General features: G+C 53.3%; 1 protein-coding gene across 1 annotated transcript in view; it reads left to right on the forward strand.

Annotated features, from left to right (window-relative positions):
* The first annotated feature begins 894 nt into the window (after nt 1-894).
* The window catches only part of LOC142465229 (immunoglobulin lambda-1 light chain-like), a 53,888-nt gene continuing 29,468 nt past the window's right edge, over nt 895-25,314 (forward strand). Inside the window, exons 1-2 of the mRNA XM_075569228.1 lie at nt 895-931; nt 1,011-1,326. Coding sequence (XP_075425343.1) covers nt 895-931; nt 1,011-1,326 — 353 coding nt within the window. The remainder of the gene's footprint in view (nt 932-1,010; nt 1,327-25,314) is intronic.

Here is a 25,314-nt window from a genome sequence, read left to right on the forward strand (position 1 = left end):
CCCTTTCAGACATCACATTTTATTTTACAAACGTTACATTGATGATATTATTTATTTGGAAAGGGGGAGTGCATTCACTTTTATTATTTATTAATCACTTAAATGACAATAATCTGAATTTGCACTTCACACACAATTATGATTTTCACCACATTCATTATTTGGATTTGCTTTTATTTATTGATCTAAACACGTTGGGGGGACGGGAGGGGGAGAGAAGGCGGGGCGGTGCACACATACTGATCTGTACATGTGAATAAGAGACCTGTGAGGTTTGGGAAGATCTGTACATGTGAAGAAGAGACCTTTGAGGCTTGGGAAGATCTGTACATACTAATATCTCCAACATCTAGACCTCTCTTTTTGGTTCGTGAAAATGAATCACAAACCGATTAATCTACAGTAGCTGGACAGCGGGAACTGATTGCACACATCCTGGCATTTTATTTTCAAACTCCAAAGCCTGTTCTGTTTGCCGACTAGAGATGTGAGAAGATTTTGAAAGTGTTAGGAACTTTGCGAATTTCGCCCTTTTCGGTTCGGCCAATAGCTGTTGCGAAGTTTGGGATCAAAGCACAAGCTCACTTAGCCTTAAAAAATCAAGGAGTATTGCATGTCTGAAAATAGTGAATGTTGAACATGGGCGGTTCAATAGAACTTTTGGCTCCAAAACTTTGGTGGATTTTCCAAACTTTTTAGGCAATTCAATGGAAACAGCGGCAAAGTAAATCTTGGCTTACTCGTGCATCTCTGTTACCGACCACACCGGTTCCTGTTCTATTATATCTGTATGTCTGTATGGCATCAACGGGACATCTTCCAGATGAGTCATTTTTCGGTAAACACATTATGTGTCTGTGTCACATGTGTCTGTGTCTGTGTATGTGTCACATTATGTGCCTCCTCCTCGCTCTCACCTCTTATTGCTCATGTAAGATATGACACCTGCACTGCCAGCTCAGATCAGGGGCCCTCTGGGGTTCTTTTGTAACATTGTCATCTTGTTTCAGGTTCTGTCGCACAGTTTGTGGTGACTCAGGATGCCTCAGTGTCAGTGTCCCCTGGTGGGGACGTCCGTCTCTCCTGCAGTCGGAGTGGAGGGGCAGTGACTAGAGATAACTACCCATCCTGGTACCACCAGAAGCCTGGGGGTGTCCCTAAGCTGATAATGCAAAGCTCTGGTACAGGCAATCAGAATGTGAGACCCTCAGGGGTCCCTGACCGATTCTCTGGCTCTATATCAGGGGGATCGGCCGTTCTGTCCATCAGCAGGGTGCAGGCTGGGGATGAGGGAGATTATTACTGCGCGCTTTGGGCAGGCAGTGCATGCACAGTGTTACACGCTAATGCAGAACTGAGACATTAACCCTCAACTTCTCTCTCCTGTCACTTTGAATGTTGTATTGCTGGGAAGCCTTATATTATGCCCATATCTACTAAGCAGGGCCAAAAAAACAACCAATGGCACATGCACATGAATGCACTGTTTAGTAAACATGGAGTTATTTCATAGAGGAGTTGTACAAGGTCTTAGGTCTGTATAAAAACTACATTTGTTTCGTTGAAAGTGTTACTACCTGTAAGGAGTCCGCACTTTATGAATGATGCAGTTACACTCTGACTTGTCATTCCTTTCTCTCTTGCTTTCTCTCCTTCTCCTCATTCTCAGTCTCTCCTTTTTATCTCTCTCCCTCTCATCATTTCTATTTTCTTTCTTTGTTTACTCAACAGCTCTCTCTCTCTCTTTATCTCGCTCCTTCTCTCTTTAACTCTCTCTCTTGCTCCCTCTCTCTTTAGCTAGCTTTCTCTTAATCTCGCTAGCTCTCTCTTTATCTCGCTAGCTCTCTCTTTATCTCGCTCCCACTCTCTTTATCTCGCTCCAACTCTCTTTATCTCACTCACTCTCTTTACCTCCCTGGGCCCGCCCGCCCCCGCACACCTCTCATTGGCCTGAGGCGGAGTGACGGGCCAAAGGGGACACACACACACACACACACACACACACACACACACACACACACACACACACACACACACACACACACACACACACACACACACACACTAACTAGGGGGGGTGTTACATACATTAGCGGGGCTCACAGTGTTAGCAGCACATCTCCTGCTCTCTTACCCGCCGGTCCCGGAGGCTCCGCCTCTTCCTCCGCCTCTCCCTGTTTCCCGCGCTTTCACCCCCCCCCTCACCGAGTGAGTGAGTGGCCTTCACCTCCCCTCACTCAACTTCCCCTCCACCACCCCCCCGGCGCCTCTACAGTCAGCGGGGGAGCGGCCACAGGATGAGTGAGCGGCCGGACGGGTGAGTGAGCGGCCGGCCGGGTGAGTGAGCGGCCTTCACCTCCTCTCACCCCCCTTTACCCCCCCTCACCTCCCCTCACCCCTTCACCTCCCCTCACCCCCCTTCACCTCCCCTCCACCCCCCCTCCCCTCCACCCCCCCTTCACCTCCCCTCCACCCCCCCCTTCACCTCCCCTCCACCCCCCCCTTCACCTCCCCTCCACCCCCCCTCCACCCCCACCCCCACCTTCACCCCCCCTCCACCCCCACATTCACCCCCACCCCCCCTCCAATCCCCCCTTACAACCTCCCACCTCCCCCCCTTCCCACCACCTCCCCCCCCTTCCCACCTTCCCACCACCTCCCCCCCCTTCCCACCACCCCCCCCTTCCCACCACCTCCACCCCCTTCCCACCACCTCCCCCCCTTCCCACCACCCCCCCATTCCCACCACCCCCCCCCTTCCCACCACCCCCCTTCCCACCACCTCCCCCCCTTCCCACCACCTCCCCCCCTTCCCACCACCTCCCCCCATTCCCACCACCTCCCCCCCTTCCCCCCTGCCCACCACCTCCCCCCCTTCCCACCACCTCCCCCCCTTCCCCCCTTCCCACCACCTCTTCCCCCTTCCCCCCTTCCCACCACCTCCCCCCCTTCCCCCCCTTCCCCCCACCTCCCCCCCTTCCCCCCACCTCCCCCCCTTCCCCCCCTTCCCCCCACCTCCCCCCCTTCCCCCCCTTCCCCCCACCTCCCCCCCTTCCCCCCACCTCCCCCCCTTCCCCCCACCTCCCCCCTTCCCTGCCTTCCCCCCACCTCCCCCCCTTCCCCCCACCTCCCCCTTCCCACCCCCGTCCCACCCCCGTCCCACCCCCTTCCCCTTCCCACCACCTCCCCCTTCCCCCCTCCTCCCCCTTCCCACTACCTCCTCCCCCCTCCCCCTTCCCACCACTTGCTCTCCCTTCCCACCACCTCACCCCTCCTCCCCCTTCCCACCACTTCCTCTCCCTTCCCACCACCTCACCCCTCCTCCCCCTTCCCACCACTTCCTCTCCCTTCCCACCACCTCCCCCTTCCCCCCACCTCCCCCTTCCCACCCCCGTCCCACCCCCGTCCCACCCCCTTCCCCTTCCCACCACCTCCCCCTTCCCCCCTCCTCCCCCTTCCCACTACCTCCTCCCCCCTCCCCCTTCCCACCACTTCCTCTCCCTTCCCACCACCTCACCCCTCCTCCCCCTTCCCACCACTTCCTCTCCCTTCCCACCACCTCACCCCTCCTCCCCCTTCCCACCACTTCCTCTCCCTTCCCACCACCTCCCCCTTCCCACCACCTCCCCCTTCCCACCACCTCCCCCTTCCCACCCCCTCCCCCTTCCCACCCCCTTCCCCTCCTCCCCCTTCCCACCACCTCCCCCTTCCCACCACCTCCCCCTTCCCATCCCCTTCCCCTTCCCACCCCCTTCCCCCCACCTCCCCCTTCCCCCCTCCTCCCCCTTCCCACCACCTCCCCCCCTCCCACCTTCCCACCACCTCCCACCTTCCCACCACCTCCCACCTTCCCACCACCCCCCCCCTTCCCACCACCTCCACCCCCTTCCCACCACCTCCCCCCCTTCCCACCACCCCCCCCTTCCCACCCCCCCCCTTCCCACCCCCCCCCCCTTCCCACCACCTCCCCCCCTTCCCACCACCTCCCCCCATTCCCACCACCTCCCCCCCTTCCCCCCTGCCCACCACCTCCCCCCCCTTCCCCCCTGCCCACCACCTCCCCCCCCTTCCCTCCTTCCCACCACCTCCCCCCCTTCCCCCCTTCCCACCACCTCTTCCCCCTTGCCCCCTTCCCACCACCTCCCCCCCTTCCCCCCCTTCCCCCCACCTCCCCCCCTTCCCCCCACCTCCTCCCCTTCCCCCCACCTCCCCCCTTCCCCCCACCTCCCCCCTTCCCCCCCCTCCCACCTTCCCACCACCTCCCACCTTCCCACCACCTCCCCCCCTCCCACCTTCCCACCCTCCCACCTTCCCACCACCTCCCCCCCTCCCACCTTCCCACCACCTCCCCCCCTCCCACCTTCCCACCACCTCCCCCCCCTCCCACCTTCCCACCACCTCCCCCCCTCCCACCTTCCCACCACCTCCCCCCTCCTCCCCCTTCCCACCACCTCCCCCCTCCTCCCCCCTTCCCACCACCTCCCCCCTCCCTCCTTCCCCCCTCCCCCCTGCTCCTCCCCCCTTCCCCTCCTCCCCCACCTCTCCCCTTCCCCACCTCCCCCACCCCCTCCCCCCTTCCCCTCCTCCACCTCCCCCTTCCCCTCCTCCACCTCCCCCTTCCCTTCCTCCCTTCACCCCCCCTTCACCTCCTGTCACCCCCCCCTTCACCTCCTGTCACCCCCCCCTTCACCTCCTGTCACCCCCCCCTTCACCTCCCGGCAACCCCCTCCACCTCCCGTCACCCCCCCTTCACCTCTCCCCCTTCACCTCCCCTCACCCCTCCTTCACCCCCCCTTCACCTCTCCTCAACACCCCTCACCCCCCTTCACCTCCCCTACACCCCCCCTTCACCTCCCCTCCACCCCCCCTCCACCCCCTTCACCTACCCTCACCCCCCTTCACCTCCCCCCTCCCCCCCAGCCCCCCACCTCCACCCTTCCCACCTACCCCCTCCGCCCCCCCTCTCGGTCCCCCCTTCACCTCCCCTCCACCCCCCTTCACCTCTCCTCCACCCCGCCTTCACCTCCCCTCCGCCCCCCTTCACCTCCCCTCCGCCCCCCCTTCACCTCCCCTCCGCCCCACCTTCACCTCCCCTCACCATCCCCCACCACCCCCCCTCACCACCCATCCTCCTCACCTCCCCTCCGCCCCCCCTTCACCTCCCCTCCGCACCCCCTTCACCTCCCCTCTGCCCCCCCTTCACCTCCCCTCACCACTCCCCACCGCCCCCCCTCACCACCCCTCTGACCTCACCTCCCCTCCTTCTACGCCTTTCGTCCGCCCTCCCGCCTCTGCCATTCGCCCACCCGCACTTCTGCCTTTCACCCGCCCACCGCTCACACCCCTGCGCCACACAGCCGCCGCACGCACTCATCAGACACCCGCCACACTCGACACACACCCGCCGCCTCTCACCCACCCCACACACTCGACACACACCTGCCGCATCCTGCCCCTATGCAACAATATCACTGACCAGCTGTCACCCGCACTCGCCACACACCCGCCGCCTCACACCCCAGCAGGACCCCGACCCAGAGCCAGCACTCACTACCCATGCGCCACCCGTACTGAACACCCACCCGCCGCCTCACACACGCTCACACCCTAGCAGGACACACGCCTCACATTTTCACATCACTTATGTCACCAAAATATACATTGTACTGTGGTGTGGTTACAATAAACCATTTTTATACAACATCGTATTACATTTTCTTCCATCTTTCTTTTCAACATTATTATCCAACCTTTACAACAAATACTCACCTATTGTTCCACGATTTATAAATAATACTACCTATTACGGATTTACATCCCGGGCAACGCCGGGTCTCTCAGCTAGTATAATATAAAGCCCCCACAAACCAAGATCTGAATATAGAAGTCCCCTTTGTTACTCTAGAGGCCTGCAACGCATTAAAGAGGTGTTATCTCAGTCAGTGATCGGGTAACAGGACTGATCTGTATTAGTAACAGTAACACATTATATTAATAAGGCCGGTCCCTGAGCAGCTGTTACACATGGTCTGTGTCTGAGCGGCAGTGTTACACATTGTGCACAATTACACCTGTGCTGGGAATATGATGCTTGGAATCTTGTGGAATTCAGAACTCTGATTGGCTGCTGGAGGTGATGTGTAATGAGTTACAGGAGCCAATGAGAAGGCAGCTGATTTGCATGCAGGGGGTGTGTCCCAGCTCTCATGGAATTTAAGGTGGATCTGGAGGATCCCAACCAGAGATCAGTTTGTCTCATAGAGCAGAGCTGTCCTGTCCTGCACCATGTCCTGGGCTGCCCTCCTCCTCACTGTCACCTCTCTGTGTGCATGTAAGGGGACCTGAGTCTGTGTGACATAAAAGTGTCCTTGTTGCAGAAAGATCTGTGTCCGGCATTTAATGTCCTGTGTTCTGTGTTCCAGGTTCCAGCGCTCAGCAGCTGACTCAGCCGCCCTCAGTGTCAGTGACAGTGGACAGGAGGGGACGGGGACAGTGGACAGGAGGGGACGGGGACAGTGGACGGGATGGGACAGTGGACAGGAGGGGGACGGGACAGTGGACAGGAGGGGGACGGGACAGTGGACAGGAGGGGGACGGGACAGTGGACAGGAGGGGGACGGGACAGTGGACAGGAGGGGACGGGACAGTGGACAGGAGGGGCCGCGCACGTGATGGGGGGGGACAGAGGAGAGGTGTGTGTGTGTGTGTGTGTGTTTTGGCCCGTCACTCTGCCTCAGGCCAATGAGAGGTGCGGGGGCGGCCCAAGGGACCAATGAGATTTCCCCTAGGGACACCGGACATCCAGACAGGCATACAGTGCTTTCACTAATATAGTATAAGATAACTCATCTGCAGTCACCTATGGATGCTACACTTGCTGCATATTTATTTCAAGTATGGAGATTTCTGTAATATAGTATCAATTGTAGAGTGGATGGGAGGGGGAAGGGGAAGTGGAGGGGGAGAGGGGGGGGGGCTTGCTTAGGAGCTCCCTTCCTCTTAGTAAGCTCGCTCACCTGTCTATTTTTCTCAGGCTATCCAGCCTTGATATTACCCCACTGGGTTCCAGTTACATACGTACTGTACTGGAGCTTCCATTTTTGAAGCCCATTTTTTGCTCTGGGGAGTTTTTTTTAACACCCTTTATTTTAACTTTATATTATCAATAAAAGTGTTCTTATATCACATACATCATATCATCACTATTATTGGGTGCTCGGAGCTCTGCCTTTTCATGTTTGGTAATACAAGAGGGAGAAGGGGCGGCTCAGTGAGTAATGACACTGAGTGTGAAGCAGGGGAACCTGGTTCAATTCCCGGTGTCGGCTCCTTGCGACCTTGGGCAAGTCACTTTATCTCCCTGTGCCTCAGGCACCAAAAACATAGATTGTAAGCTCCACGGGGCAGGGACCTGTGCCTGCAAAATGTCTCTGTAAAGTGCTATGTAAAACTAGTAGTGCTATACAAGAGCAAACTGTTATCATCTAACTATAAAGTGTGATTGAGTGCTGTCTTGTAGAGGACCTTACTGGTCCATTGTCCCCTCTTTGGTCAGTTGCTTTCCCAAGTGTGTTTACACTTTGTCCCCCTCTACTGCACCGCTCACCCTATTCATTGTCGCTTCAAGCTGCAGTTCAGTCAATATCCTGCATGTGGTTTTTTTTAAATAAATCAGTTCTGTAGTAAGAAAAAATACTTTTAGCATTTTCTGTTTTAAAAAAAAAAACTTTGAAAGACCAATTTTCTTGTATTCTATTTTAACAGCCATTTGCTAAGGCACTGCCCCTTCATGTCCTGTCACAAGCCCTGGCACACCCCTTTGTCAGCCCTGCCCTCCCTCTAGCACTCAGTGCAGAAATGCTCATGAATATTCATGAGCTTCCGCTGAGGGAGTGAAGCAGAATATAAACAGATCCCTTCACTAATTATGTCACCAAATTTTGCCTATCAATACATGGAGAACGAATTGACCTGCAGCTATACAGCTCTTTAGATCATTAGAGATTGCACACATGAAACTATTGAAGTAAAAAAATAAATAAAAATAAAAAATAAAAAAAAGACTGAACTGCAGCTTTCACTAGGAGTGCTGGTGTCATATTTTGTATTTTTTGCTGTTATATCCACACCCCATGGAACAAAACCGCAGTACCCTCTTTCCACCACTCAGTGGCGCCAAACCTTGATATCCACAGATCCACTGAGCCCAGTCACGTGACTTAAGTTAACGCCCCATTATCCCTTTGTGTGTATCCGCAAAGCCCAATAATGTAACATTAAGTCCTGTTTGAGGCCAGAATGAGAGCTTTACGTTAATGGTTGTTAATATTAACCATATCCAAAAGAGGCGTTTCCTCTCTCTAACAGAACCTAAACCCCAAAGGTCCACTCCAGTTAATGCAGGGATTTAATATGACGTTAGATCAGGCATAAAGGTGACATTATTCCCATACACACCCTGATATATGGGGGAGCAGAGGGGAGCTCAGTGACATATAGACTCCCCCAAACCCATCTCTATACAACACACAGAGAGATAGATACCTGTGAAGAAAATCTGCACACACCTGAGATCCCCGGGGAAATATGCTAATTTCAAGCAGTTTAATATTCTTTGCCTATACAAATTAGCATATTTCCCAGGGCTTTCAGGTGTGCAGATTTTCTTCACAGGTATCTCTCTGCGTATTGTGTATAGGAGAGTTTGGGGAGCTCTTGTCTCACCATACTGCCAGAGTCTGGAGGGAGTAATACCAGCTTTAGGGGAGACATAGTTAATGTCACAATATTAGAAGCTGATGTGGTGCTGTGCTAACAATGTGACATTAAGCCTGTGTTACTGGGATGTACGACTTACTTTTACATATAATTAGCTTTGTTAATATGAGTAAATCTCTGGGATAATAATGTCTGTCACAGATTTAGGTAACATGGCATTATAAACCCTGAGATAACAGCCCTGTGGGTCAGACCCTAAGTGAGGAGAATTACCCCTGTAATGAATATATACATTGCCAAATATACAGAGAGGCAGGAGGAGGAGCTTCCTGCAGCCAATACCAGAGCTGCGGATTTGCATACCTGGTGCATGTCTCAAAGGATTTAAGGTGGAGCATCTGGGGATCCATATCAGAGATCTCTTTGTCTCATAGATCAGAGCTGTCCTGTCCTGCACCATGTCCTGGGCTGCCCTCCTCCTCGCTGTCACCTCTCTCTGTGCATGTAAGGGGGCCTGAGTCTGTGTGACATAAAAGTGTCCTTGTTGCAGAAAGATCTGTGTCCAGCATTTAATGTCCTGTGTTCTGTGTTCCAGGTTCCAGCGCTCAGCAGCTGACTCAGCCGCCCTCAGTGTCAGTGTCACCGGGAGGGACAGCAAGACTGTCCTGTACCCTGTCCTCTGGTCATAGCATTGGCAGCTACAGAGGGAGCTTCTACCAGCAGAAACCTGGCAGTGCCCCCCGGCTTGTGTATCACTATTACACCAGCAGCAGCCAGGGCAGAGGCTCCGGGATCCCTGAGAGATTCTCTGTGTCCCCCGACACCTCCAGAAACCTCTGGGAATTGGTGATCTCCGGGGTGCAGGCTGAGGACGATGCTCAGTATTACTGTGCTGCGTGGATTAGTAACACATTGAGCACAGTGCTGCGAGGCTAGGAGGAACTGAGACACAAACCTACTGCACTAAGAGACCTGTCCCCTACTGCGTGACATTCGTCCATCAGGCAGTGAAAGGGTTATTTTATTTTGGGGGTATAGGTGGGAGGGGCTACTCAAAGAAAAACAAAAACTCCTGAAGGGGGATATTTAAAGATGGCTGCACACAGTCACAGATATAAGCAGCTCTCAGCGATCAAAGCAGAATTCCATGTGCAGGACACGTGAAAATAAATGTGTGGAAATAAAACAAGTAATGAGCCTTTATGTCAGTGACCGTGTGTCCCCAGCTCATGTCTCTGCCCTGAGGGTCTCTCTGTAACTTGGAAGAGAAGAGACACTTGCATGTGACAGTCAGTGGGAGAGGTGACGGGGTCTGTTGTATCACCACACCCCAAGGAATAAAACCGCAGTACCCTCTTTCTACCACTCAATGGCGCCAAACCTTAGAATCCAGAGATCCACAGAGCCCATCACGTGAATTAAGTTAACACCGCGTTATCACTTTGTGTGAATCCGCAAAGCCCAATAATGTAACATTAAGTCCTGTTTGAGGCCAGAATGAGAGCTTTGCGTTAATGGTTGTTAATATTAACAATATCCAAAAGAGGCGTTTCCTCTCTCTAACAGAACCTAAACCCCAAAGATCCATTACAGTTAATGCAGGGATTTAATATGATCTTAAATCAGTCATATAAAGGCTTTAAGCGCCGCCCCTCCTTTGTAACGCTAAACCAAATAACGTCACACCACACCAGGTTGGAAGAAAAGGTCACAGCTTTATTTTAACACCCGCTGTTAAAATCAACCAGCCTCCCCGCCAGCCAAGCAGGATCCATGCGAAATGGGGGGGGGGGGGGGGGGGAGATCCTTGCCCAGACAGCCAGCAATTAGCCCGCTCCCTCCCCCCGCCCATAGCATGTGCATGGGGGGGGAGATCCTTGCCCAGACAGCCAGCAATTGGCCCGCTCCCTCCCCCCGCCCAAAAGCACTGTAAAATGGGAGGGGGAGATCCTCATTCAGCCGATGTTGGGCTGCTTCCCTCCCCCTCCCGCCCCTAGGTTCAGCTTAGGCCCAGCCCTAAAGCTGGCGCCCAGCCTTTTACCAGCGTTGATTGGGCAAAGGCCGGCCCGGCCCTACAGCCGGCGCCTCCAGCCTGCCGAGCTGTTCTAGGGGCTCCAGCTGAGGGACGGACCCTAAAGTCCTCGCCCGTTCTCCGTCTCCTGAGATTGGCTGGCGCGGCAGCTCCGCCATCCGGAGGCCCCTCTGCCGGGCACCGGCTTCCCTGGGGCCGACAAGCCCACCCAAAGCTGCGACCTCTGACCTCAATTCCTCCCGCAAACTCCCCTTGATGCTATGTAGGAACACCTCCAAACCCTTTGGCGATAGATGAACACCATCTCTTCGGTGCCCCATGGATGAAGGAATGACCCATGATCCAAACTTCCAGGGTTCTTGCACGGCTACCTACTAAGAGGGAAAAACATGTTAATATTCTTGCGTCCGTGCGCTGCTACCTCGCTTACCCTCAACGCTGTCCTTTTGCTTGAATGCTAGCCATGTGTGCCAAGCCCGGAGGTAGGTTTTCCAGGTGCGTGGGGCTAGCGACTTCTGGACCAGGTCCATTAGTCCGATATCCCTATCTGCCAAAGGTGACGAGGGCACGTTAGACCTATGGCATTTGCTTCTGGCACTGCTTGCCTAAACGCAGTCCAATTGAACCGCGATAAGGCGTCTGCTATCACGTTTAATCTCCCCGGGACATGCTTGGCTTTAAAGTTGATGTTGCTGCGCATGCAGAGCAGCACCAGCCTCCGCAGCAGCCGGATCACCGGGCTTGATGTTGCAGGGAGGCTGTTCACTGCTCCCACCAACCCCGGGTTGTCGGACCAGAATATGATGTGTTTGTTACTGAGCTCCTTAGCCCAAAGCTCTACCGCCACTATGATGGGAAAAAGCTCCAGGAAGGCAATGTTCTTTGTTAAACCCGAGTCTATCCATGCCTGGGGCCATGGCTCTGCGCACCATTCCCCTTTTAGGTAAGCCCCGAAGCCTAGCGACTCCGCCGCGTCTGTGAACAACTCTAGCTCTGGTTACTACGGCCCCCTTCTATCCATAGCTTTTTGCTATTAAAGTCCTGGAGAAAAGCTTCCCAGACACCCAGGTCTGATCTAAGCTCTTTAGTGACCCTGATGCGGTGCAGTGGTCGGGATACCCCTGCGGTCGACCTCTCTAATCTCCTGCTGAAAATCCTGCCCATGGGTATGACTCTACATGTGAAATTTAGGAGCCCGAGCAGTGCCTGCATCTGCCTTAGTGAAACTTTCCTAGCACCCTTGCATTCCTGAATAAGACCCCTCAGTTTGATAACTTTATCCCTGGGTAACCTAGATTCCCCGGCCACTGAATCGATCTCGATCCCTAGGAATGATAAGGTGCTGACCGGGCCCTCTGTTTTGTCCTCAGCTATGGGTATCCCCATGTTACGCATTAGCGCAGAGCTGCTCTCTAAGAGCCTCTTGCAAAGTGTGGACTCAGGGGGCCCACGAGGAAATCATCCAAGTAATGTGCTATAGTGTCACACCCCGTACGTTCCATTATGCACCAGTGTATAAACGTGCTAAATGCCTCAAAGAAGGCGCAGGAAAGGGTGCAGCCCATGTCCACATAGTAAGCCCCCTCGAACTTGCAACCCATGAGCCTGAAACTATCGGGGTGTAATGGTAATAGGCGAAATGCTGACTCTATGTCCAGCTTGCCAATAAGGGCCCCCCACCCATAAGTCCTGACTATGGTGATGGCCCTATCGAACGATTGGTATTGGACACGGCACGCCTGCTGATCGATCGCGTCATTGACAGATCTGCCCTTGGGGTAAGACAGGTGCTGAATGAGCCTGAATTTGCCGGGTACTTTCTTTGGAACTACCCCTAAGGGGGATTTGATTAAATTGTGTATGGGCAGTGAGTGAAATGGCCCTGCCATGCGTCCCAGGCTTACCTCCTTGTTAATTTTTCCCCGCACAATGTGCGGGTAAATCGAGGCGGATTTAAGGTTGCGACTTGCGCGGGTGGTTACCAAATTGGACCCAACTGGAATGACAAAACCCTCCCTAAAACCACTCTCGAGAAAATCCGCTGTCGCCTGACAAGGGTAGGCCTGGAGCCATGGCAGCATACATTCTAATTTAATTGGCGTTTCCGCCCTTGCCGGGGCCACTATCAGCCTGTTTGCCGGTGGTCTTGGCTTTTCTAAAACATTTCTGCGCTTGGTGGCCGCCGCTGCAGATTGAACAAACGTGTAGGAACCTACACTCCCCTCCCTTTGAGCAAGAGTTTTTATTGAAGTCCCAGCACTCCGATCTCTTGGGTTTACCCGGTGGTTGATTAGCTGGCCGCCCACCCGGCCCCCTGGCAAAGGGAGCCAATTTTTCCGGTGTAAACCGGCGGATCCATAAGTCCAGGCCCTTAGTGCCAAAATTCAGAACGGGGTTACCGTGCATCTTGTGCCTAAACTCCTCATCGTATTCGGGCCATGCTGCGCCCCCATACGTTTTGTGTGTGTCGTGTATCAGTTCAATGTATTTAAGGACATTCAGGCCCTCCTCTGGGTGCTTCTCCAGCAGGCAGCTGGCTAACACTAGGTAACCCCTTAGCCAGTTGTCAATGGTTTTATGCTTGTTACCGCCCTCATCGCCCGCAGCCTTTGCTTTTTTCTTGGCCTGCAACCCCTCAGTAGAAAGGTCGTATACGTCTGTGAATTTCCCTTTTATAATTGCTTTTCTCACCTTGGGTGTAACCCGACTGGAGAGAGAGGTCATAGCGCAGGCGTATATGTCCTTCCCCTTCATCGCTGCGCTGGCGCTGACGCTACCGTCCTTTGTTTTTGGGGCCTTGCTCTCCTCCGCTGCCTCCTGCGTTGCCCCGCTTGGCCTAGCCTTAAGTGCCCGGTTAATTCCCACTAGCTGTTTCTTTAGCAATATATACATCGGGGTCTTGTGTAGTCGCGTTGCACTCTCTGACTCTAAAATGTCGCTGTCGCTGTCACTATCCGAATCGCTAGTCTCAGTACTAGACATAGGATTCATTTCCTTACCCTGAATCCCGTCGGTCGGTTCAGCATCCTGCGCTGACCCAGAAGTGGAGCATGTCGACTGGGTGCGGCGTCGATTGTCCTCTTCGCCGTGCGCCGCTGAAGGTAGGTAGAGGTCCTGGTCTGACTCCCAGGCGTGAGATGACCACTCATTGGCCGCCGCTTCCTGCTGAAACTGAGAAGACCCAGCCTGCGGTTCCCATGCGGGAACCAGGGGCTGGGTCACATTAAATCCTCTGACCCGACGTGACCCCTGGGTGGGAGGGGCAGGGGCCCCACGGTGGCTGGGGCGGTTATACCCTGGACCGCCCGCGCCCCTGCCAGCTGGAGGTAAGTAGGTGGGGTGGTTGGGTATAACCTGTGGCGGTATGTAATAAGTTGGTGTTTCACGGTAGTAACCCCGCTCACACTCTGTCCTGTACTGTGAGGGGTAAGGGAGTAACCCCGCTCACACTCTGTCCTGTACTGTGAGGGGTAAGGTTGAGGTCGCTCTGAGGGGTGAAATTGAGGTCGCCCTGCAGTACCGCTAGGGGTCTCATGGTGGCGCTGCTGCATTGAAGAGCCAAGGCAAAAGCCTGCCTCTGCAGACCTGCCTGTGACCTCCTGTCCCCTTAAGGAACTCGGGCAAGGAAACCCCCCCTCCCCCTGCTCATAGAAGCCTGTGGAGTGAGAGGGAAGCAGGGGGAGGGGCCAGGCTGCAGGGGGAGGGGCCAGGCTGCAGGGGGAGGGGCCAGGCTGCAGGGGGAGGGGCCAGGCTGCAGCCCGCGCGGGGGAAGGGCGCTCCTCCCTCCCCTGCTGCTGCACATGGGAGGGAGGCGAGTAATGGCGCCGAGGAGCACTTGGACCCCGGCCGGAAGGGTAAGTGAGCAGGGGGAGCGGGTCCTAGGAGTCCCCCCGATCGGGTCGAGAAAGAAGGAAGGGAGGTGGGGACCGGGCGGCGCCTGATATTCCCCGCGATCAGGGTGAGGAGGTTGGTGGAGCTGGATGTGGCCGGGGGGGTGATTGAGCCAGGGGAGCGGGGCCCGACCAGCACTCGCCCCGGTCGGCGCACGCGGCGCCAGATGGTTCCCGCGGTCGGGTTGGGAGGGCTGGTAGTAAGGGGTCTGGCCATCGGGCAGCGCGTTGCCGCCACCGGCAGGGGGGTGACCGGGCTGGCGACGCGGGGGCTGGCGGAGGAGAGGCCGCACACTATTGAGGGCGGTGCGGCTCTCCCCAGAGATCTGGTCCTCCCGGCGCGAAGGCTGGCGGTGTGGGGCCCGGCGAGACCGCGCTTGGGCAGGGGGAGGTGAGCGCGTGCGGCGGGGCTTTGCGGGGGACCGAACCAGGAGGCGGCAGCGGGAAGAGGGGCGCTTGGGGGAGAGCCTGGGGGGCAGTGGAGGGGACAGGGGAAGGAGCGGACGCTGGCGGGGGGCGTCTGCGCTTGGCGGGGGACCTGGCCGTGCTGGGGGAATGGGCACGTGGGTTTCTGCCCGCACCTCTGCGCTGGGATCTGCGCGGGGCAGGGACACTTACCTGATCCCCTGTTGCAGCCGCAGCATCGGATTCAGGATCCGGGTGGGTGAGGTTGGCAGGGCTCGAGGGGTCTTCATACAGCGGGGAGCTGCTGTAATCCACGAGGCCTCTCATCATATCTGGAAAGATGTGCAGATCCGCAGCAAAAATCCTGTAAGGTAAGGGAAAAAATCCGTTAGCTCTGACTCTTCCCCCCAAGGACCCTCTCTTTATACCCTCTCACCCCCCTCCCCCTAGATGGGAGGGGACAAGCAGTCTTCCCACTCCGTGGGGGAAGGGGGGTTATCTGACCCCCCAGCTCTCGCCAATCAGGACGTCGCAGCCCTTAAGGAGCCTACGACCCCATGCTGGGGCCTCTGCCTCATCAAAAGTGATGTTATTCCCATACACACCCTGATATATAGGGGAGAATACATTTCTATAGGGAGTGGGAGCCCGGTGACATATATACTCCCCCAAACACATCTTTATACAATACAAGGAGAGATACCTGTGACGAAAATCTGCACATACCTGAGATACCTGGGTAATATGCAAAGAATATTAAACTGCTGGAAATTATCATATTTCTCAGGTGTGTGCAGATTTTCTTCACTGGTATCTCTCCGCGTATTGTATATGGGATAATTTGGGAGCTCTCGTCTGTCTCACCATATCCCCAGAGTCTGGAGGGAGTAATACTGTACCATCTTTAGGTAAGATGTATGTATGTCTTTATTTATATAGCGCCATTAATGTACATAGCGCTTCACAGCAGTAATACACGTGACAATCATATAAATAACAAATAACACATAATGGGAATAAGTGCTTCAGACCTAATAGTAACATTTAGGAAAAGGAGTCCCGGCTCCAAAGAGCTTACACTCTAATTGGTTGGTAGGAAGGACGTACAGAGATTGGAGGGCGTTCTGGTAAGTGAGTCTGCAGGGGGCCAAGGATTATGTATCATGTGTAAAGTATCAGCCACGGAGCTACTCGTATGCTTCGTTAAGCAGGTGTGTATTAAGATGGATCTTAAAGGTGGATAGAGAGGGTACTAGTCGGGTATTGAGGGGAAGGGCATTCCAGAAGTGTGGGGCAGTCAGTGAGAAAGGTTTAAGGCGGAAGAGGGCTTTAGATACAAAGGGGGTAGAGAGAAGACATCCTTGAGCAGAACGCCAGAGTCAGGATGGTGCATAGCGAGACATTAGGGCTGAGATTTAAGGAGGGGCAGAGGAGTGTAAAGCTGTAAAAGTGAGGAGGAGAATTGAGTGTGAGATGCGGGATTTGATAGGAAGCCAGGAGAGGGATTTGAGCAGGGGAGAGGCTGAGACCGATTTAGGAAAGAGCAGAGTGATTCTGGCAGCAGCATTTAGGATAGTTTGTAGGGGAGACAGATGAGAGGCAGGAAGGCCGGACAGCAGGAGGTTACAGTAATCGAGACGGGAGAGAATGAGGGCCTGAGTCAGAGTTTGAGCAGTCGAGCAACAGAGGAAAGGGCGTATATGTGATATTGCGGAGGAAAAAGTGACAAGTTTTAGATACATTTTGACTATGAGAGAGGAGTCGTGTGTGACCCCTAGGCAGCGTGTTGCGCTATATGTAATGTCACAATATTAGAAGCTGATGTGGTGCTGTGCTAACAATGTGACATTACGCCTGTGTTACTGGGATGTACAACTTGTTTTTACATATAATTAGCTTTGTTAATAAGAGTAAATCTCTGGGATAATAATGTCTGTCACAGATTTCATGGCATTATAAACCCTGAGATAACAGCCCTGTGGGTCAGACCCTAAGTGAGGAGAATTACCCCTGTAATGAATATATACATTGCCTAATATACAGAGAGGCAGGAGGAGGAGCTTCCTGCAGCCAATACCAAAGCTGCGGATTTGCATACCTGGTGCATGTCTCAAAGGATTTAAGGTGGAGCATCTGGGGATCCATATCAGAGATCTCTTTGTCTCATAGATCAGAGCTGTCCTGTCCTGCACCATGTCCTGGGCTGCCCTCCTCCTCACTGTCACCTCTCTGTGTGCATGTAAGGGGGCCTGAGTCTGTGTGACATAAAAGTGTCCTTGTTGCAGAAAGATCTGTGTCCAGCATTTAATGTCCTGTGTTCTGTGTTCCAGGTTCCAGCGCTCAGCAGCTGACTCAGCCGCCCTCAGTGTCAGTGTCACCGGGAGGGACAGCAAGACTGTCCTGTACCCTGTCCTCTGGTCATAGCATTGGCAGCTACAGAGGGAGCTTCTACCAGCAGAAACCTGGCAGTGCCCCCCGGCTTGTGTATCACTATTACACCAGCAGCAGCCAGGGCAGAGGCCCCGGGATCCCTGAGAGATTCTCTGTGTCCCCCGACACCTCCAGAAACCTCTGGGAATTGGTGATCTCCGGGGTGCAGCCTGAGGACGATGCTCAGTATTACTGTGCTGCGTGGATTAGTAACACATTGAGCACAGTGCTGTGAGGCTAGGAGGAACTGAGACACAAACCTACTGCACTAAGAGACCTGTCCCCTACTGCGTGACATTCGTCCATCAGGCAGTGAAAGGGTTATTTTATTTTGGGAGTATAGGTGGGAGGGGCTACTCAAAGAAAAACAAAAACTCCTGAAGGGGGATATTTAAAGATGGCTGCAAACAGTCACAGATATAAGCAGCTCTCAGCGAACAAAGCAGAATTCCATGTGCAGGACACGTGAAAATAAATGTGTGGAAATAAAACAAGTAATGACCCTTTATGTCAGTGACCGTGTGTCCCCAGCTCATGTCTCTGCCCTGAGGGTCTCTCTGTAACTTGGAAGAGAAGAGACACTTGCATGTGACAGTCAGTGGGAGAGGTGACGGGGTCTGTTGTATCACCACACCCCAAGGAATAAAACCGCAGTACCCTCTTTCTACCACTCAATGGCGCCAAACCTTAGAATCCACAGATCCACAGAGCCCAGCACGTGAATTAAGTTAACGCCCCGTTATCCCTTTGTGTGTATCCGCAAAGCCCAATAATGTAACATTAAGTCCCGTTTGAGGCCAGAATGAGACCTTTGCGTTAATGGTTGTTAATATTAACAGTATCCAAAAGAGGCGTTTCCTCTAACAGAACCTAAACCCCAAAGATCCATTACAGTTAATGCAGGGATTTAATATGATCTTTAATCAGTCCCATGTTATTCCCATACACACCCTGATATATAGGGGAGAATACATTTCTATAGGGAGTGTGAGCCCAGTGACATATATACTCCCCCAAACACATCTTTATACAATACACGGAGATACCGTAACGAAAATCTGCACACACCTGAGACACGTGGGTAACATGCAAATTTGTATATGCAAAGAATATTAAACTGCTGGAAATGATCATATTTCTCAGGTGTGTGCAGATTTTCTTCACTGGTATCTCTCCGCGTATTGTATATGGGAGAGTTTGGGAGCTCTCATCTGTCTCACCATATCCCCAGAGTCTGGAGGGAGTAATACCGTCTTTAGGTAAGATGTATGTATGTCTTTATTTATATAGCGCCATTACTGTACATAGCGCTTCACAGCAGTAATACACGTGACAATCATATAAATAACAAATAACACATAATGGGAATAAGTGCTTCTGTCATGGAACAAGAACTACGTTTCTGATTCACCCCCCTCTCTCCTTTGCAGTTTCTGCCTGTCAGATCTTATTCCCAGCTGCATGGAGCTTGCACACACATACTGTGCCTGTGTAACTCGCAACAATGTTGCATTTCTTGCCTCTGGGCATGGAATCAGTGAGCTGCTACTGCAGCCTCTGAGATCCTCACCAGAATGGGCTAGTCTGCCCCCCCTCCTGTTTGTTCAAGATAGTCTGTCCCAAGGCTATTCCCTTTACCCACATTGCTCCTCACTTCCTTTTCCACCCTAGATCACAGTGAGTACAGACCTGTCAGCATCCACCCCATGTAAGGCCTTTCTCTCTTACCATAGTCTAACCTCATAGAAGCATCCCACATAGAGAAGCACTCTCTGCCCACACTACACCTACAAGTTCCTGTGTTTTCTACTCCTGCAATAAAGTTAAGAAAGACATTAAGGACTTGTCATGCTTTGGAAGAGGGAAGACATGAGTTAAAGCTAACTGAAGCTATTCATACCTCAACACGTGACCCTAGCTTCAGGATAGTAAGAGAGAGACCGTGTATCAGAGGTCTACGCAGAAGCTATCACTCACAGCCTTCATGCTACAAAAGTGCAGCTCTACACAGCTATACAGCAAACAGCTACAGCTTTCTGCAAACAAGCAGCAGTTTAAACAGCACAGTAAAACAAAGACCTGTGTTAGGGAATCACACAGCAGCTACTACTCAAAGACTTTATGCTATACAGAATAGTCTCTGCCAGACAGGGCAGCAAGCTTTATACAGCAAACTGCACACAGCCTGCAGCCTTACAGATAAGCAAGCAGCTTACACTGCACAAGCAGCCTTTCAGACAGGGCAGCAAGCTTCAGCCAGCATCAACCCTGCACACAAGGTAGCAGCTTTGCAGACTGACAGTGCTTCGTACACAAACCTAATTGCCTTTCTCTGTCTGAGTTCACCCTCTGCACAGCCCCATAGTGAGGAGCCACCATCTCACCTACCCCTGCGCACGTCCCCACGGCTAGCGCCATCAAGGGCCACGCTACCGGACACTCGCCAGGACACGGGTCAGAGACACCGGACACCTGTGAGTACAGCCACCCCTACGCTGCACGCTGCAGGACACCGCTCGGCATCATCTGAGGCAGACGCCCATCGCTGACACAGGTAAAAGACCGCACGCCACAAGCACTGGTTAAAGGCCTACACACACCTACAGCATGGCAGAACTCAGAGCCTCACCAGACATCACGCAGGAGAGCGATCACTCAGACACAGAGACTGCTGCGCAACTGCAACAGGCGCAGGCAGACCCAAGGCCCAAATGGACAGTCACACTGACACAAAAGGCCCGCGAAAAATACGAGACTGACATTGAAGCGCACCGCGCTAAATTAGAGTTGGCCTGGAACACTACCACACTTGGGATACGCAATGTCGCCACCGCTGGCAATTCTGTACAACAGCTCGAGCAGGCAATAACTCAATTAAAGATAGACCACTTATGCTACCAAGGGCTGTCAGAGGCATACGTCACCTACCTGGCCAGGGCTAATACCGGCGAGAGCCTGCATGAAAGGGACTTACAACATAACCTTGACTTGACACGTGACAGCCGCGTGCGAACCTCTATCACGGAAGCCGAGAGTAAGAGGAAAGACCTTTTGCTGGAAACCGCATCGCAGCGCTCAAGCACATCCAGACACTCATCAAGGTCAGCAAGATCAGCGCAATCTCACGCGTCTAGCGCAAGCGCAAACGCCACCAGGGCGCGAGCCACCGCAGAGGCCGCACGTGCCAGGGCCGCATGCGCTCAGAAAGAGGCAGCCATGAAACTAGAAAGGGCCCGCATAGAAGAGGAGGAGCAGACAGCTGCTGCCACCGCTGCTGCAGCCACTGCCACCGCTGCACGGAAAAAGACAGGTGGACGTTAATCTAGAGGCCCTAAACCAAGAGAAGGAAGCCGCCGCCGCCATAGCCCAAGCTAAAGTCCTAGAAGCAGCCGCGAGACAGGACAGCGGGGAGCAACCGTACAGACGGATAGCCTCAGAGGATCCAGCCCAACGCACTGAAGACTACGTAAGGAGCCTCTTCAGTGTAAACACCAGCGCACAATCTCAACACGGATGGAGTGACTCCACAGACACCGAAGACTTGCTAGGTCCACGAGGAGACGACGCTGTTCCTTCAATGGTACACGCTGCCTGGGATAGCCACAGCCGCAACAGTGATCCACACGCCAGCACACACACGGATGCACCACAACAGGCTCGCAATCCAGGTACACCCACACGGGAGAGAACAGTCCCTCACACCAACCAGCAGTCATCACGCGTCCTCGCCAAGGAAGAGGCGACCGCACGGACCCTCCCAGCAACTACCCCAGAATGGGACAAACACGCCGATGCCTCAGGCCTGACAGACATAGCCAAGTACATGATCCGGCGTGACCTGGTGCAAGCAGGGCTCATCAGCTTCGACGACCGCCCTGAGAACTACCGGACGTGGAAGTTCACGTTCAAAGATGCAATCCACAGCTTGGACTTCTCAGCAAGGGAAGAGCTCAACCTGCTATTCAAGTTCCTGAGGAACGAATCCAGGGAGCACGCGAAGAGACTTCGGGCGGCAAACGCGCACCAACCCCAAGTAGGTCTTGACCTAGTGTGGGAAAGGCTAGAAGAGTCCTACGGCAGCCCCGAAGCGGTCGAGGATTCGCTCTTCAAAAGAATCGACAGCTTCCCCAAGATCACAACTAAAGACTACTCGAAGTTACGAGAGCTCGGGGACCTGCTGCAAGAACTGGAGTTCGCGAGAAAAGACCATTCCTTAATAGGTCTCAATGCCCTAGACTCAGCTCGTGGAGTGAGACCCATCCTGGAGAAGCTACCCTTCAACCTCCAAGAAAAATGGATCTCACAAGGCTCCAAATACAAAAGGGAGAAGCAAGTCGTCTACCCCCCATTCTCAGTCTTCTTGAGCTTCATCCGCGAAGCGGCAAAGACCAGGAACGATCCCAGTTTTATCCTAGGTGCGCAAACCACATACAGTGCAAGCAGCCTGAGGAACGAGAGACCAGTGACGAGATATGGTAACACCCAAACACCCATCTCGGTCCACAGGACGAACGTGCCTCCAACGACCCAAACTACTCCCGATCAGTCGGTCGCCAGAGACAAGGAACCAAGGGACCTTAACAAAGAATGCCCTATACACAAAAGGCCGCATCCGCTTAACGAGTGTATCGGATTCAGAATGAAACCCATAGAGGAGCGAAAGAACTTACTCAGGGAATGGGGAGCTTGTTTCAAATGTTGTGCTTCCACAACTCATTTATTCAAAGACTGTAAAGAAGAAATCAAATGTACAGTGTGCGAAAGTGACAAGCACGTGACATCATTACACCCAGAGGCGCTGACATTCCATCAACTCAACAACCCATCCTCCGTAGCGGAGCATGGCGGGGAGGAAGGAGAAGGAGAGCCAACATCCATCACATCTCAGCGCACTGAGGTTTGCGGAAAAGAAAGCGACAAAATGTCCTGCTCCAAAATATGCCTTGTCGCAGTGCACCCCCAGGGACAACCTGAGAAGGCTATTCGGATGTATGCAATCCTCGACGACCAAAGCAACCGATCATTGGCGAAGACGGAGTTCTTCAACTTGTTCAACTTACAAGACAATGCCTCACCCTACACCCTCAGAACCTGTGCAGGGTCAACCGAGTCAACAGGGAGAAGAGCAAGCGGTTACGTCATATGTTCAGTGGATAACAGAGTGAAGATAGCTCTCCCCACACTCATCGAGTGCAACCACATGGCCACAAACAGGGACGAGATTCCCACACCAGACGTGGCACGCCATTACCCGCACCTCAGAGGAGTAGCCAACTACATCCTGCCAGTAGAACAAGGTGCCAAGATCTTGCTGCTGCTCGGCAGGGACATCATGAGGGTACATAAAGTCCGTAAACAGCATAACGGACCCCACAACGCGCCATACGCCCAAAGACTTGACCTAGGATGGGTGATAGTGGGCAACGCATGCACTGACAAAGAGCACGGACAAGACTATGTTGACGCCCGCAGAACGGTGGTAACAGAATGTGGACACACATCTCTCTCTGAACCATGTCTTGGCCATCTCCAAGTGACCGAAGGGCCAAGTGAAGAGAAAAGACAAGGTCATACCCCTGAGATCAACAAAACCATCCTCACGTCGGGGGGATGTGACAATGGCCTAGGATGCTCAGCAGTCCAGACAGCTAAGGATGATGAGTCGATTCCACCGAGGGAAGGAAGTAACCTCCCAAAGGTGACTGACAAAGGGATCGTCCAAAAGGCAATAAACAATCAAACGGTCCTCTCGCGAGCAATGGCACGACTAAGACGTACAGTTGTTCTTCTCCACAGAGTATCAAGCGACAAAGCAGCCAGCTGCCACGGCTGGCATAGCCACAAAAGATTTTGCCCTACAGGTGAAGCCACAGTGTCAAAAAGACTGTCCTCTCACACGTCTAAAAAGAGACAGCCACAGAGATATTTCATAAAGGGACTTACTAGGGCAAAAGAGACTGTTCTTCGTTACGTAAAGGGAGAAAATAACCTCCCGATGGCAGTTAACAAAGAGACACAAAAGCGTTTCACCAAACTACGTGGAGATGTTCTCGTGCAAGAGAAATGCACCGATGACCTACGGTGCACAGCGTTCCAGACAACAAGGGACAACGACAAACAAACACCATTGAGGGAAGATAGAGGATTCCCGAGGTTAACAGTCAAGGAGCTCTCTAAAGACGGACTAGGCAGTTGGGTGACTCCGCTACCATTCCATTCACCAAAAGGACGCCTCCCGAATAATAGAGAACCTGCCATCTCTAGGCTCACTTCGCTCTGCCGCAACCCACAAAGGGAGCCGGAGACCAAAAGCAACTTTGTGGCCTTCATCCAGAAGAGACTCCTTACCGGCCACGCAAAGCCAGCACCTCTAATGAAGGAAGGTGAAGAATGCCGGTACCTCCAATCATCTGGGGCCTACCACCCTCAGGAACCCGATCAAATCCGGGTAGTGTTCAGCCCTAGCGCTCAGCTCCAGGGAGTCTCCCTGAACGACGCCCTCTTTACTGGGCTAGGCTCGACAACCAGTCTTCCAGGAGTGTTGTTCCGCTTCCACAAGGAGCTAAAAGCCATCTCCTTCTGCCAAACGCCAGGTGATAGAGCGACAGGCTACCACGACTGGCATACCTACAAGGGGATGCACTCTGTGGGTAAAACTACGGAGACAAAAAGACTGTTCTCTCACAAGGCTAAAAGGAAACAGTACCAGAGACTTTTACAAAAAGACATTGTGGTGCAACCAGCAAACCTGGAGCTGTGCATCCACCCTGCCTCCTTTGCCAAAGAACCTTGGCCAAGGGACCTTGATACCAGTGATACCGGCCGGTGTCACATCGCTATGTGGACATGGACTCTTGCATTGTTTGAGAATGTGATGTTATTTTGTTATGCATTGCACATATGTTCCACATATTCAAGTTAAATAGTGGTATCTCCAGATACCAGACGGGGAGTGTCATGGAACAAGAACTACATTTCTGATTCACCCCCCTCTCTCCTTTGCAGCTTCTGCCTGTCAGATCTTATTCTCAGCTGCATGGAGTTTGCACACACATACTGTGCCTGCGTGACATGCAACAATGTTGCATTTCTTGCCTCTGGGCATGAAATCAGTGAGCTGCTACTGCAGCCTCTGAGATCCTCACCAGAATGGGCTAGTCTGCCCCCCCTCCTGTTTGTTCAAGATCACAGTGAGTACAGACCTGTCTGCATCCACCCCTGGTAAGGCCTTTCTCTCTTACCATAGTCTAACCTCATAGAAGCATTCCACATAGAGAAGCACTCTCTGCCCACACTACACCTACAAGTTCCTGTGTTTTCTACTCCTGCAATAAAGTTAAGAAAGACATTAAGGACTTGTCATGCTTTGGAAGAGGGAAGACATGAGTTAAAGCTAACTGAAGCTATTCATACCTCAACACGTGACCCTAGCTTCAGGATAGCTTCAGACCTAAAAGTAACATTTAGGAAAAGGAGTCCCGGCTCCAAAGAGCTTACAATCTAATTGGTTGGTAGGAAGGACGTACAGAGATTGGAGGGCGTTCTGGTAAGTGCGTCTGCAGGGGGCCAAGGATTATGTATCATGTGTAAAGTATCAGCCACGGAGCTACTCGTATGCTTCGTTAAGCAGGTGTGTTTTAAGATGGGTCTTAAAGGTGGATAGAAAGGGTGCTAGTCGGGAATTGAGGGGAAGGGCATTCCAGAGGTGTAGGGCAGTGAGTGAGAGAGGTTTAAGGCGGGAGAGGGCTTTAGATACAAAGGGGGTAGAGAGAAAACATCCTTGAGCAGAGTGCAAGAGTCGGGATGGCGCATAGCGAGAAATTAGGGCTGAGATGTAAG

Source organism: Ascaphus truei, chromosome 13 (assembly GCF_040206685.1).
Source record: "Ascaphus truei isolate aAscTru1 chromosome 13, aAscTru1.hap1, whole genome shotgun sequence".
Classification (NCBI taxonomy): domain Eukaryota; kingdom Metazoa; phylum Chordata; class Amphibia; order Anura; family Ascaphidae; genus Ascaphus; species Ascaphus truei.